At 40.4% G+C, this 15,598-nt stretch overlaps 1 protein-coding gene across 1 annotated transcript in view; it reads right to left on the reverse strand.

The window, feature by feature from the left end:
- Nucleotides 1–3,241: 3,241 nt before the first annotated feature.
- The window catches only part of fmnl3 (formin-like 3), a gene marked incomplete at its 5' end in the record, with an annotated part of 30,330 nt that continues 17,973 nt past the window's right edge, over nucleotides 3,242–15,598 (reverse strand). The window contains 20 exons of the mRNA XM_079226191.1: nucleotides 3,242–3,301; nucleotides 5,631–5,743; nucleotides 6,783–6,906; nucleotides 7,035–7,127; nucleotides 8,041–8,142; nucleotides 8,296–8,456; nucleotides 8,594–8,723; nucleotides 8,858–8,938; nucleotides 9,028–9,331; nucleotides 9,410–9,612; nucleotides 9,928–10,052; nucleotides 10,248–10,340; nucleotides 11,192–11,555; nucleotides 11,759–11,860; nucleotides 12,475–12,624; nucleotides 12,742–12,852; nucleotides 12,965–13,039; nucleotides 14,450–14,543; nucleotides 14,940–15,016; nucleotides 15,166–15,274. Coding sequence (XP_079082317.1) covers nucleotides 5,652–5,743; nucleotides 6,783–6,906; nucleotides 7,035–7,127; nucleotides 8,041–8,142; nucleotides 8,296–8,456; nucleotides 8,594–8,723; nucleotides 8,858–8,938; nucleotides 9,028–9,331; nucleotides 9,410–9,612; nucleotides 9,928–10,052; nucleotides 10,248–10,340; nucleotides 11,192–11,555; nucleotides 11,759–11,860; nucleotides 12,475–12,624; nucleotides 12,742–12,852; nucleotides 12,965–13,039; nucleotides 14,450–14,543; nucleotides 14,940–15,016; nucleotides 15,166–15,274 — 2,590 coding nt within the window. The 3' untranslated portion in view covers nucleotides 3,242–3,301; nucleotides 5,631–5,651. The remainder of the gene's footprint in view (nucleotides 3,302–5,630; nucleotides 5,744–6,782; nucleotides 6,907–7,034; nucleotides 7,128–8,040; nucleotides 8,143–8,295; nucleotides 8,457–8,593; nucleotides 8,724–8,857; nucleotides 8,939–9,027; nucleotides 9,332–9,409; nucleotides 9,613–9,927; nucleotides 10,053–10,247; nucleotides 10,341–11,191; nucleotides 11,556–11,758; nucleotides 11,861–12,474; nucleotides 12,625–12,741; nucleotides 12,853–12,964; nucleotides 13,040–14,449; nucleotides 14,544–14,939; nucleotides 15,017–15,165; nucleotides 15,275–15,598) is intronic.

The following is a 15,598-nucleotide window of genomic DNA, read 5'->3' on the forward strand; positions in this document are numbered from 1 at the left end:
CTGCCAACGTTGCCCTGCCCAACCCAGTGCTGAGCCAATGAGCTCTCTCATCTTATGCCTTTTACCAAGTGAAAAGAAAAGCAACAAAAAAAAGGAGAACATTGTATAAAATGTATAAAATGAAGGACTACTTTTTTTAAGTGATTGCAGTATTATATTTTGTTCTTTGACAAAAAAATTCTCTGGTGATGAAAAGGAACCATTTTATAGACATTTATTCAGTTCTTTTTAATTTTGCTCACCTTCTCACAACTCTCCCTCCCCTCTCACGCATATAGCCACTACCTCTGTGCAAATGTAAAAGATAGAGAGATACAAATGGCAGTGGAACAATTTGAATTTTTTATTTTTGTATGAATTATGGGGTATAGGGGAGAAAAAAATATCATTGTTCCACCTTAGAAAATGTTGCCAAGTGTTTGTTGTTCATGAAAGAGAGAAGTGTCAGTGCTCAATATGAATGCTTCCTGGGCTCAGTTTTTCTCTTGTGTACATGTACGTTTGCTGCTGGAGGTCTAAAGGGAGACCGCGGCCGAGAGAGTACACATGGAGGACTTGTTTGTTCTGTGGTCTCGAAGAACTACATTCAAGTGATTGTCTTTTACCTCCTTGCACAGACTAAAGTTATATACATATATATATTTGCATATATATAAACCTATTAACAAAGTGTCTTGAAAATATACCCAGGAATACAAACATCAGTAACAAATAACAGTCTGTACTTACGTTTTTTTTTTTTAGTCTTTGTACAATTGACATTCTGTGTTAGCAATGAATGAGTCAATGGCAGTGTGCGAGTGCGCTGGATGAAGATGATTGTAACAAAGTCCACATTCCAGGATGAAAAGTCTGGGATGGATATCTGTGGCCTTGGTTTAGTCTACTGCAGGACACTCTGGACAGGAGTCAGACTTTGCTTTGAAACTGTTCTAGAAAGTCCTTTAACTGAGGGACGGCAAGCTTCTGTGAATTTCCGGTCATCACTGAAAAACAATCTGCATTTGGCTTTTGTTCCTCGTCTTTTGATTGTAAATGTACTTTCAGGAAAGGCCGGGGAGACCCTTTAATGGTACGTACTTCTGTGTGAGATTGTATTTTTGTTTTTGTTTGGTTTAATTGTATGCAATTACATGGATGTGTAATTTAGGTTAATGATCATTGAGTGCATTCCCAGAAAGGGGACTGATCAGCTCCCTGATGAGCATTCCTTTAATTCCTTTGCCATGCTGTTAACGCTAACCATCTGTCAGTCAAACAGTTTTTTTTAGTCTTAAAGTGTTGCTCTCTGTTTCTCACCACGCTGCTTTTAACTGAGCTCACCCGCCATACCTGCTTCATCACTCTGCATAGTGCTCTCACACACCCAACCTAGAGGACACTCTCTGGCTCTGCCCCTCACTTGTTAACAATATTCATCACTTCTTCTTTTTCTACATCCCGCTCTGTTAGATTTTCAACTGACCATGTAAATTAGAACAATAATTTTTCAGTTGGAGAATTTCTTTTGGTGGAAAAACCCACATGGATATTTGTGGTTCTGATTGTTTTGGTATGATTCTATTTCTTTTTGATATAAGAAATTAAATGGATTTTTATAGTAGAAATGTACAGTGGCTCTGTCTGTCATTTGGAGAGATGGAGAGGAAAAGCAATCACTCCTTATTTCTGACTGGAGTACATCACAACTGAACATCAAGTTTCCTTCGAAAAAAAAAGAGAAATAAAACATGAACATGAACTTGTTTTGAATGTTGCTTCATCAAAGAAAGAACAGTCTTTGTTTTCTTACTCCTGACGGGTAATGACAGTCTTTGGTCTTGCAGTTACAATATTCATCTTATTTATTTAACAGGAAGTGTCATCTTTCATTCAATAGACAATATCATGGATAATTTCTTAAAAGTAAATTTCTTGATTTGAATGTACATTAATATAAATGTCCAGTTAATAGTGTCTCATACAATGTTGTTCCAAATGATTTAGTGTTGAGATGTATCCTCCCTTTTATGCCAACTTTATGCACGTTTCAAATGGCATCATCTATTAAAACAGAGGAGATTAAATATCATTTTAAAACCTTGTATGAACGGACACATCCTTCATCCATCACACCTATAGCAGGTTAACGTCCTCTGGGCCCTTCATCAGCAGTCCATGTGGAATCTTCTTCAAACATTTGTCACTTCCCTAATGTCACTTAAACTGTGACAGAAAGTGTTGTCAAGGCATATAACATTCAGTTCGTAAGAACTTCTTGGACAAGGCACAAAGAAAATGTAAATCATTATGAGCTTAAAGACACTGATGCACCAGCAGTAAATAAAAGAGTAATTGTAAAATCATTATTCCCTTTACCTTCTAGTTGTTGTATGACTTTAAAGCTGGAAATTTAAACTTCTGCATATTGTTGTCAGTATAGTATAATGTTATAGAACAAGGCAATACAAAATACAATCTTTGAAAAAACAAATGAAAGCTGTAAAATGAACAAATTATGGCTGTTTCAAGAGAACACTGTTTACACACACAAAAAAGGCACTTCTTAATCAAAACATGAGGCATTGGAGACATTTTGGTTTGGCTAGCTCGTCCTAAATAACCAGCAGAATTGATGGTTTTTCCTCCCGAAAAAACGTGATTGAAATCTAAATAGTTAATATTTAGTCTTGATTGAATGTGTTGACTTTGCTTAAAGTTTGGAAACAGTCCCCCAGTGTCTCATTGTAATATCGAAGCTTCTCTGTTATTTGGAGGAAGTTGTGCATGGGTCTTCAGGGCAATCCTCCCAGCAGCAGAGTTGGCATCTTCCCTTGGCTGACTCCCAGTCTAAGTCCTGCTATGACTGCATAATCTGACGAAATTAACGTTCTTGGGAATAAGATCCACATGTTGGCGGCCGCTTTGTTAGTGAAAGCAAAGTTCCTCCTCCTTTGTGGTCCGCCAGTACTCCGCTCACCTGTTTTGTAGCTGTTCTCTGAGCCAACAAGGTAGGGAAAGTCTTGTGTTTGCGGTGAGACAGGAGTAACCCCTTGTGCTTCAGTAATGATGCCTGCTCACATAAAGTGGCTGTAAAGGTCCTCCATAAATAAATAAATTACCCAGCTATAACAAGGGCTCTGTCCTGTCGCTCCTTTCAGTCTTTGTGATCTGCAGCCTCGGGGTTGAGAGAGACCATTGGGACACAGGGAGGGAGGTTATAGTGGGGAGGGGAGTATAAGTGACCAATGAGTGGTTTAGGGTCTTTTCCAACCGCTCCGGATCAACGCATCAGCTCGCAGGAAAGGCTGGTTTCGGAGATCTGTGAGTAGGGATGGAGAGAGGGGTCAGAGACGGGGATGGGGGACACACATGTTAGCGGACCCAGAGGTAGACGAGCAAACCTGCTACTACTTGACTTAACATTAACTTCTTTCTTCTTAGACAGTGCTGTGTTAAGCCATATATGTAGAGGACATGTACTCAGTTACTGGTTTATCAGGTACACCTAATTATCTAATCACCGCATCCACCCAATGAAAGTATAAAGCAATGTAAAAAAAAAAGTCACAGTATAGTATGTAATATCATAGTATAGAATGTCATTACAAAAAAACAAGATAGTATGTCATACTAAATCATAATATAGTATGCCATAAATAAAAGTCTTAAAATTTGTCATAAAACGTCATGATATAGTATTTCATTAAAGAATACTTACAAAGTCTCAGTATAGTATGTTATACTTCTTTCTTTTTTTTTTAAAGTAATTGTATAGTATGCAATGAAAAACATCATAGTTTAGTATGCATGAAAAAGTTAAAGCATAATATGTCATATAAAGTCATGGTAAAGTAGTACATAAAAAGGTTAAAGCAGTCATAGGACAAGATGTATTAAATGTCTTAAAAGGTCATAGTATAGTTTGTCATTGAAAAGGCATAACAAGTCATTGTATAATGGTATGAAATTGTAGTAGTTCCTAAAATGCTTACATATTCTCAGTATATTTTGTCATAAAAAGTTTTTAAAAACAGAGAAAAGATAGTATTTCATAAAAAATTATAGTATAGTATGTCACAACAAATGTCATAACAATTCATAGTATTGTATGTCATACAAAGTCATAGTTAGTTTCACATAAAATGTCAACCTTCATGAAGGTTAAAGCTGCAATAGACTGCCTCGTTTTTTGCTAGGTGTACCTTATATTCCGGCAATTGAGTTTACATGTGTATATTTCAGTCAAATGATCATAAAGTATCTGTAATAACTTTAGTTAAATTGTTCACTGTGTAAAATAAATATGAAAATGGAAAATATGGGCATAAACAATACAGACTGAAAACTGAATGACACATTGCCATAACCTTGCATTTCAACTGGTAGTAGTGATATTCAAAACTGTGAAATTCAAGGTTTTGGTAATGTAGATATGGCAACTTGGTAGAACTAGTAACTCAGCAGTAAAAATAAAAGTAGCCATCATTATTACAGTTACAGTATAATGGTTAACAAGCTCTACAAAGTACTGAGTACAATCAAGCTGGCTGTGCTTAAAGTAACAGAACATCTCTCATCTCTATAAAAAAATGTAATTTAAATCCGACTGGCAGTTTTTTCTAGAGCCTGTTGACCAAATAGCTGTTCAGCACAACGCGAATGACAGTTAGCAAAGACAAAACATGGCGGACGTGGTTGACAGGTGAGAGGTAGATGAACATTGGACAACATGCAACACATAATCGGAGGAGGTGAGGATGATGATGATGATGATCTTGATCTCAATGGTATAGTTCTGCATATTAACTGAACAATTATGTTCTTAAAATACCACAAAGGCTTCATCTATGATGCAAAGACTTGGTGGAAAAATTGAATTCATGTTTTAATTGCTAGCAGTTGGAGCAAGTGATACTGTCTTTCTGTAAGTCGCTTCTTAATCCATTTGAAGTAATCTTGTTTTCTAACTATTGTGTTGTAAAGACAAATTTCTGTGAAGCATTTTTTTTTTTTTGCTGCCCCCAAAGCGCTAGCTGAAGCAGCTGACATCACTGTAGCGGCACACAGGAGCTGGAGGGCCAAGCAGGCCAGGTTTAAGCCAAGCTACCTTCCTTACCCTCTCTTAGGAGTAGGAAATACTGTCATTAATCTTCTTTTCAGCTGGAATGGGTAGAATGAACAGTGGTTGGTTGAGGAAAGAAGAGTCACATGTTAGCAGGAAACCAACACCAAACAAGTTAGTTTCATGGGACAAGGCATCGATGATAAAAAACAGTAAATTAGCCAAACCTCTTCTTATGATTGTTAAATTCAGCTTCATTAAAGAAATATGTTGTAATAATAATGCACAGCCTTTTACATGTGTCATGCATGGTGATACTTTAATCACAGTAATGGCTGATTGTACTGTGAGAGCATCAACATATTTTTCACACTCAAAAAATATGTTGTCACCCTACAACTTTTGTGCCAGGCAAAGAGGTTTGGCTGACTCCTATCACCTCATAGGAATCCTCTGAAGTAGAAACACAAACAACTAAATGACGTCCCAAGTTAGTTCACAGTGGTGGGTGGGGTTTGGGTGGGTGACGGGGATCATGCTGCATGCACAGTGGGGTCAGGAGGCGTATGAGAGACACCTGGATAACCTTGGCATTAGGGGGGAGGGGCTAGCAGTTGGCGTCGTCACAGAGGTTGGCTTCACAGAAGAACCGTGAGCCGCGTTTAGCAGTGCGGGCTGTGAAGGGCACGCTCTTCAGTACTGGGGGAGGAGGGCAGGGGAGAGAAAACATGTCACACCTGAGACACTGCCCTTCTGGGGGGAATAAAACACTGGACCACCTTCAAATGTCTTTCAGGAGACCGGAACAAAACTGTGCTATTTCTGTACTCTATGCAGTCCAGATTTATGGAAGCAAACCTTTTATGTGAAAAGATTTTTAACTCTTTTAGCGCCAACATTTTACCCTATTGTGCATTTATAAGCACTACACACATTGTTAATAAAGGGTTTATAACACACTAGGATGTAGTTGGAAGCTAATATAAGTGTTAATTATTGTGTCCAAGACTAACTAATTCCTTCAGTGGGCACCCGTACATGGAGGCTGCTGTGAAAACAAATGGTTCAAAATATTATAAAATTTTTCTATTTTAGTGTGTTATAAACAATTCATTAAATGTTTGTGGCATAGAGCATTATAAATTACTAAAAAATGACATTAATGCAACATTTATATTATTTACATTTTAAGCACTGATTAACAACTGTGACAAAAACATCAGTTAGTTTATGTGCTATCCTGAGGCGGTAGATACTGATTTTGTTTTTCATTCATTAAAGCTCTTATATGTGGAACTTTAAAATGTCTGACATTGGCGACACATTGTGGTAGAAATTCAAGAAAGACAATTGCATAATCCCCAAACAATTGTCACTGTCATTTTTCTAAACACAACAATACTGAAAAATACTATCTCATAAAATAATCTACACAGAGCGGCTTTGAAGAAGGACCCTGTCAATAAATATTCTGTGTACTAAATTGAATTTACATTTGAAGTCGAACTGCCTGTCTGACTCTCTTCATATTGAAGCTCAACAGCTTTATTGCAGTACATTTCTAAGAGGCTGCTGTGCTGCTATGTGCTGGGCTCCAGATGTGGTGGCGTCTGGACTACGTAGCACAAGGTGCACTTCAAAGGAGCTGAGCAGTGAAGGACCACAGTCATCCTTGATCTGGGAGGTCCAGGGCTACAAGCACCCACACTGGGTCTTTTTAGGGTGTTGTCTGGCCCACCTGTGATGATGTCTTCGATAGTGCCATCTTTGCCCTCGTACACGGGCCGGTGGTCTTTGGCTTGCCGCTTGCGCAGCTCTGTGATCAGCTCGTGTTGCTGCTGTTTCTTCTTATGGGCCTGGACCTGAAAACCAGTGGAGAGGATATTTGTGTTGTGCACTGTGCTTTTTGGCACGCCACAAGGCTTTATTTAGCACTGAGTAAACATCTGATAGATTTCATTCAGCTCAGTTGCGTGCACTTTGACCGTACCTTGGGGTCATGCTGTTTAGCCTCCTCAGCCAGTAACTTTTCTCGCATTGCTTCCTCCTGCTTTTTCCTCTGTTCGTTTTGTTCCACTGCATCCTGTTGAGAAGAGAAAAACGTGACCAGTCTGCAACAAGAGACAGGAGCTCAAATAAATAAATCCAAGTCAATACGCTTGTGTGGCCTTTCACAGATAAAGATGACGGGTCAAAAGTGGAATACAAACAGGACACACACACAACTTCTTATACATACAATACATGCGCTTTAAAGCAATAGTTCGACATAGCAATTGATAGCCCTCTCATATTTAAACGCTAAATATGAAGCCAGCAGCCAATTAGCTTAGCTTAGCATACAGGCTGGAAACAGCTAAACTGACTTCAAAGTTAGCAACATTTTCCAAAGCTATTTTTGGACAAAGCCAGACTCACTGGTTTTCCCTACTTTAATATATATAAATATATATATTATATTTCATTTATTTTTTTGTCAGAAAGGAAGTGATTTTTCAGTCTAATTTAATCAGTTCATTATTTCATGTTTCCGTTTCAATCCAACTCCTCTCTCTCCTGGACCAACTTGGAGTCGTAACAAGCGTATTTCCTGAATGTCAAACTATATCTTGAAGTCACTCATACAGACACACATACGTACACAGAAATCCTTGTGTTTCACATTTCCTTAAGCAGATCCCATAAATCCAGACTGAGAACAATCTCAGGAAATGTGCTGTGTGGTGGGGCAGGGCGAGGCTGTCCGGGGGTAAAGGAGATGAGGGACAGGGGGAGAGGGAGGGGGGAGAAGCAGTCTAAACACCACAGCTGCAGCTCTGGACTTAGACCCAGCTGGCTTTTCCTGTTATTTGGCCTCGGACTATACGCCACGTCCTGTGGCACAGAGGCAGCCAAAGCTCTGCCCTGTGAAACCAGGGAACTTCCCATCTGACCAGGAGAGAGAGCTGCACCCTGTCAGTACAGAAGCGAGAAAAGATGCTGCCTAGTGTCCTCACCTTGTAGGCCCTGATAAAGCGCACAAACACGGGGAAGAACACCGAGGGCGGAGTTGTCTTGGCACCCTCTCCAAAGTAGTTCACCACATTGTTGAAGGCTTCCTAGAATCGGGAAGGACAGTACGTAAACACTGTTCAGTCATGATTGGTTGTGTGTAAGAGGTCAGTGATCTGAATCTGGAACAGAGGTATGTCTCATGTCTATTTTCATTTTTTCCCCCTTTGAGTTTGAGAGGTAAGGACAGGGTTTGATACCTCTGCTGTCTTGGCATCCTTCTGCAGCTTGTCAAGCTGTGTGTCAGAGGCCTGGACGAAGCCTTTCAGGACTGAATGGTCGTGGAGAGTACACTCTCTCCTGATCAGGTCCATGCCTTTCCCCAGCTCTCGAACGTCCAGAAGCACATTTTCCAGAGATACTTTTGTACAGTCAACAGGGAATATGTTTTATTTACAGCAATACAACAGTATGTGAGCATAGTGTTATAACAACATTCTTATTTCACTGAACAGATCTAACATTTCTATGAGCATATCCTCATAATGCTGAACTCACCTGCTGCAGCTTTATCCACAAAGTGCAGTTCGTTGTAGAAGTTGGCCAATTCAGGGTACTTCTCTTTCAAAATGAGAGCTATGTAGTGGAGCAACGTCATCTTTCTGTCTGTAGACTTAGTGTCCAGCAGCTGTGTAGCAATAGGAATGAATGGGAATATCAGTAAAAAAACCCTGCACAAATGAACTATGGAGCATATTTGTTTGCTAATTGGTTATTTGAGCAGTTGAAAAATGTCTCCAAATTTGACTACGTAATACTCACCAGATCAAGACTTTGTAATTTGAAGCCATAAACGCAGCCTCGCTTGCTGCTGTTCATGTAGTTCCCCAAGGCTAAGATGATCTAGAAGAAAGCCAAATAAATACATGAATATGCATAATCAATGCAAACACTGCTGAAATAAAAACACCGGTCAAATAAACACTTCTTACCTCAAGCACTCTTTTCAACTTTGGTGCAGATTTCACTGAGGCGGAAGCAGCAATGACTGCATTGAGCTGGGGTGTGAGCATGCTGATGTTGTCAGAAAAGTTCCCAACAAAGGTGATGATGTTCATTCTCTGTGTGAGTCTCTCAATCTTGCTGAAGAAAAACATGAAGCGATCTTCCTCCGCTAGCTGGTCCAGTGGACGCCGCTCACGCTCGTACTGACGGAACACCTTCACCTCATTCTCCGTGGGCAGGAATCGCATAAGACACTCCACAAAGTCGACGGGTAAGGCCTTCAGGTCAAACCTGAGTAAACAAAACGGATATTCGTTACCGTCTTGTCTGTTTTTCAGAAAGTATTTGAAGTTTAGGAAAAGTGCCTACTTCTCTATTGCTTTGCAGATCTCCTCTGTGCTCTTGTTAGCCTTTCGCAGTGTGATGGCTAAGTTCTTGGAGCGGTTGGAGTCCAGAAGGTTGACTTTGTTTACCGTCTTCTGCGCCACTTTGCTCTTTGTGCAGCAAATATCCACAATGGGACCCTGGGCTCTGGTCTTAAACAGCTCCTCAAACCGATCCAGTTCCAGCTCCTGCACATGAGTGACAGTTTACTTACTTGTTCTGAACTAATATTAAAGGTCCTGGAAACACATTATCTCAATCCACTATAAGGGATGGCCTTCTACTATTTCCTGATCAAGTTAGAAAAGTTTTGGTCATTTTACATGAGACATCTGTTATTGTTTTATCTGTGCTTTTCTGACTGGTATGATGTAGGGGGAGGGCTCAGTTGGAAAAATGTGATTCCCAAAAAATGTTTAACGTTGTTGTGCTCATTAGTCATGGGTATTTAATGATAGTTATGTTTTCAGGGACATTTTAGTAGTTTGATCTGCTTGATTTACCTCCAGCACACGTTCATCATCAATCTCGTTGAAGACTGTGCCGTTGATCTGATTGGGCTTCAAAGCCGTCCAGTTAAACACGGGCAGGCGGAACTTGGTCTTGATGGGCTTCTTGATTCTGATAGCTGTAGTCGAGAATTAAGAAAACAACAAATCCAAGTTTTATTAGTAAAAATTGGTTTTGCATGATTATAAAAGAGTTTTAGAAAGCCTTTTTAATGCAATATGTCTTGTGAATGTGCTTGTGATGCATTGTAGACATGGGCTTTATAAAAAGTGTGTTATCTTTAGCAACAACGTCATGTTATTTCAGCTCTCACCTGACAGACCCACACTCAGGATAACTGATGGACAAGCATCCGGCAGAGGTGGAGCGAGAGGAGGTAGCGGTGGTGGGGCTGGTGCATTGTGGCCTTCAATCAATGTACAAGACAATGTTAAATGCTTTTTACTGGAACACTGACCACACCAAAAAGTCATTTTTATCAATCCAATATCATCACTGTGATCTATTGAGTTTCACAATCCTTTATTATTCTCTATATATTCAATCTAATTCATTATGAACCTGTGTTATATGTTTTGTAACCTCTGTGCTGTTATTTAAACAAATGTGGTTTTTAATCTTAGTGAAGCTTTTTCTTTATAGGATTTAGTGGCACCAAGCGGTGAGGTAGCAAATTGCAACCAACTAAAAACCCCTTTGCTAACCCTCCCTGTCCAATTGTGTCGGTGGCCTTTAGGCAACAACAAAAAAACACGAAAAGCTCTTTTTAGAGACTGTTTTTTCTGATTTGGGCCAATGTACAACCATGGCGTTGCAACATGTCAGACTCACTGAGGATGACCCGCTCATAGGACTCATCCCATACATAAACGGCTCATTCTTAGGTAATGAAGACACAAAGACTCATAGTTTCAGGGGATTATACACTACTGAAAATATATGCCCGCGAAAAAAACACCCTTAATTCTAGAAACCGCTCCTTTAAAAAAAGTTGCCAAAAGAGCTGAACACTGGTCTAACAGTTAGTCCTGTGCTACAGTCGGTCTGCGCACTCACACACACAAAGGAAACAACTTGTATTTCCCTTTCCTGTCTGGGGTAGAAATCCACTGCTGCGACTCATCACCCGGGTTGGCACGGATGAACAAAGAAGGGTAAATGAAAATAGACCTCCTGAGAGGGTCTATAGTCAAATAAGGTCAACTTTTACATATATGTGTCACCAGACAAAAATCACTATGAGTCATGGTCTATCACCTAAGGCTGGGGGAAGAGGAGGCGGAGGCGGTGGAGGTGGAGGAGGAGGTGGAGGGGCTTCACTGGCTGGTGGTAAACTGGTGTCTGGTCCTCCTGGTTCGGTAAATCCAGCTGTTGAACCCAAAGAGAGATGCCTGATGTCCCCCAGTGGGATCCCAAGGCCACTACTCCCAACACCACCCCCGACAACCAGCGGCTCAATGGCAATATCTCCATCAGCCTTCTTGTGTAAACGGATGGTGCCTTGCTGTTCGAGCTCCAGCAGCCTCCTCTCGAGGTTGAAGTGCCTCTGGAAGGCAGCATCCTTCTCCTTGATCACCCTCCTCAGTGTGGTGACCTGGGTGTTGGTCGACTCGTACGTCTCCTGGAGAGTCACCAGGGGGCGATAAAGAGCACAAGACAATGACTATATGCTTAAGAAACATCCTGTTTCCTGCTGACCTAATTTGCTATCACAGCAATTTAGCTACATGCATCTGAAACTGATCTTTGCTAACACACAGTGAAGTGATGTGAAGCTTTTCGGATGCGAGGCAGGCAAAGCGATATTACATTATTACAACTTACCCTTATTACATGCAGGTCCTTATCTTTCTGAAGGAGCACCTTCTCCAGATCAGCTACTTTCATCATTGTGTCATTCTCAATCTCCAGCAGCTTCTCTGTCACCTGGGAAAGAAGACAGAGAGATAAAACAACAGAGAGATGAGAGGAGGTGAATTCAAGAATTGATCCACAGCACGGGCATCTTTCCCAGTCTCCCTCCCTCCCACTCGCTCCCTATACACTGTGTATCATCAATAAGAAATAAGATACACCCAGCAGCATGATGCAGCAACAGCATGACACAGCGTTTAGTTTTGATTTTGAACAGATTGCACATGTTGAATAGGAATTCAAAAGAGATTCTTCACCCTCATCCTCCCCCATCATTCCTGAATACTGAGAGCAGAGTTTGTTATGAAATTCCGAAAGTGATGTCAGGACTGCCCACGACCTTTCAATGAGAAGGTCTTTGCGAAGCAGTGTGGGATACGAAGGCAACTGCCAAAAAAGAATGAGCCAACACAACAACAATATTAAGGTTGTTTCATGGACAGTATTTCCCAGTGTTTTCCACCCTGTCATTATTTTGAAGCACTTGTGAAATGCAAACACAGAGTAGATTTTTTAATCACCATGTAGAAACATCCAAGTTAAGTACATGGCTGGTGAACACACAATAATCTCATAAACGGGCCCAGAGAGCTGTGTTGGTGGCCCAGACTGGGAGGTGCACTTACATGGGACAGGTGCTCCTCCAGTTCATCCACCTTCTCCAGAGCAGCATTCTTCGTCTCCGCATCTTCCAGCAGACCTCCCACGTCAAACACGTTATCCAGGTAGGCCTGGATCTGCACCGACAGCTTGTCACTCTCTGTATGTTTACATTTCTGACATGAGGGAGAATGAAACAGCATTAGAGATATGCCACACCCACTGGATAAATAGTCTCAGCCTGAGAATATTTATTTGGAACGCCCATTTTGTCAACAGCATTGTCATCTAACCTCCAGGTAATCATCCAGTCCAAGCTTGGTGAATTCATACTGCAGATGGACTCTGAAGTTCATGTCCTCCACCGAGTGCACCACAATGTTGATGAACTGCATGCAAGCAACCTGGACCACAGACACATTTAGATACAAATATATTCAATTGGATTGATAAGTAGATGGACATACATTCACACCCAAATAAAAACATCCGTCCATAATGCAAAGCTTATCCTACCATGTAGTCGATGTTTCCCTCCTCAATGCGGAAGTAATCCATCAGTCTCTCAAAGCGATGCTTCTCCTTACACACCTAAGATGGAAAAGATGCAGCAATACAAAGGAGTTTAATAATTTATGATATTTTAATTTGAGTTGAAATGGAGGAAACATTCAAAACTAAACACAGAACAACAAAAAGCCTAACACAAAGATAATCTGAATCATTGATCAATCAGATTTATCTTGGAGGGGTTGTAGCAAAAGAAAAGTGTCAGCTTCCACATATTGTACAGTGAAGAGAAGACATTAAGTTGGTTTGTGCCAAGATCAAAGCTCCAGAGCTCCAATTAAAAACAGAGGTTTTTATGAAGAAATGGGCACCAGTTGCACAAGTTGTACAGGCACCATTGTCTTTTTTCCCTTAAATGTTCTATTTATTTTATTATCTATTTCTACTTGTCAACAAGATCATATTTCCTCAATGTTTGCAGGTTGCTCTGTTATATCTTGAGTAGATGCAATAAGAAGTATATACATCAAAACAAACATTAGAGGTCCTCTGAATTACTCTAAATTATATTACTATAAATCTACTACATTATATTAATTAATGTAACAAATATAACACAAAGTATTTTGGTATTGCATTCCAGGATTAAGCCAGAGTTTAGCTGCATGTAAACAGAGAACAGCTTCCTCCATTTGCAACAACAACCTCTTCTTATTATCATAATTCATGGGAAGGGAAGCCAGCGGATGATAAAGACATGGGACTGACTTCTTGAGCCAAATTCCTGCACAAAAATACAATGAAAGCGGGAACAATGTTTCTAAAAGGTGCTTTAACCAGCACTGTAACAATTTAAAAAGGCCATGCCCATTTCTGACAGTCCTAATTAGAAACAGTAGTAGTTGTAGACCTACTATTTGATTACTGCACAGCTGTGGTTAAATACCGTAGGTGGCCTTCTTGAGAGATTTCAAAGACCTGCCACCTTGTATTAATATATCATTTCAAAAAATAGCACTACAGGAATACCATCTTGTTTTGACTAGTGGGTGGATTCGCTCTTGCGTCTCTCTGGGGCTTTCTGATTGTTCCGGTGTTTAGATGACTGAGTAGGCAGAAACCGAGAGGCTAAGCCAAACGTTGTGGTCTACTTGCTCCCATCAGGGAGTTGATTCTTATCATTGTTCAAGGTTGGCTCACATCTGGTGTCCTAATGAGACTAATGACCTCAGACAGGCCACCGTAGAGCTTTGCTTACACCCTCAGTAGACACAAAATCTCCCAGAGCTCCTCCCCTTTCATTCATCTACACTGGCTCTTTATGCCCTCATGCATACCAGAGATTTGGACAAATTGTTAATATTAATATATTATAAATAGTTTTTAGCACATTCAATTCTCACAGGGTTAGCCATGTATTACTACCACATATTAACAGCACGACTTTAGATGATAACAGTTCATGTTTCATTAAAACATTGCTTTGGGCACCTCTTTGAAGTTGTCAAATGCTGAAAGGATGATCTCATGACCTCCCCGGACTAGACAGACGGCAGCCAGCAGCTCGAGGACCAAGGCTTTCGTCCTGGAAGTACAGGAAACACAAAATACTGGAAAATGAAGAACTGCAAACTTAAACCTTAAATTAAAGGTAGGAAAGCACAATATTTATACTATCTAAGCTACCAGAATGTATGTCCTTAAAATTAAGGAAAACTCATCAACATACAGGAGTTGAAATCTTTAATCCATACTGAAGTGTGAAGCAGGGCAGCCTTCATTATGAAGTGATCAGCGCTGGCGGTTTACCACTAATCTTCCTTTAGTAAACATTCCTTAACAGCCTGTATATACGGCTCTGATCCCCGACTACAGAGAAAAGCTGAGCCCCATGGAGAATGGGAGGCATATCATATGAACTGGCTGCAGGGTTTCCCCAATTGTTTGACCCAGCAATGGAGACGGGGCTGTCAGTTCTTACCGTGAGTTCTTATTGTTCAAGCTGAGAGCAATTTCATTGACTGCGTGTGCGTGAGACATGACCATATTGAAGCCATACTGCATGAAGAAGACACAGAGAGAGAGAGAACAGGATGTGGTGAGAAAAACCTTAGAATATATAGAGCACACTGCACAGGAAGCATATAATCCTCATGTTTATAACAGATATCTGTATCAGATTGTGTGTGGCGGAGTGATGGTTTTACCTGGTAATTCATGATTGCTCTCAAGCACATGATGCACACATGCACATCATCTTTTTGGCTCACAAGGCGGGAGTTCTTGATGGTTTTGGTACTGGATACTGTGCCATAGCTGCAACGGATGGCAGAAGTTATTATATGAAAGAGATGTACAAATTAAAGTCAGTGTTTTACTTCAATTTTTACGTTTAACCGAAGCTTGTTTTATTTATTTCTGGAGCTTTTCTGGTAGTCATATGACTCTTGTTTCAAGTGTGTAACATAGAGAGAGGCAGAGAGAGAAAATTACAGAGAACGAGGTCTGACAGAAAAAACTTAGATGGCTTTTGAGGTTACAGATGCATCATGGGAGATGACTGGTTTCTTGCTGCTGTCAACAGAGTGAGGTCCATGCACACAGACTGCTATTATATAACTGTATTGCCCAGTCATCATG

The sequence above is a fragment of the Taurulus bubalis genome, assembly GCF_910589615.1.
Source record: "Taurulus bubalis genome assembly, chromosome: 11".
In the NCBI taxonomy this organism is placed as follows: Eukaryota; Metazoa; Chordata; class Actinopteri; order Perciformes; family Cottidae; genus Taurulus; species Taurulus bubalis.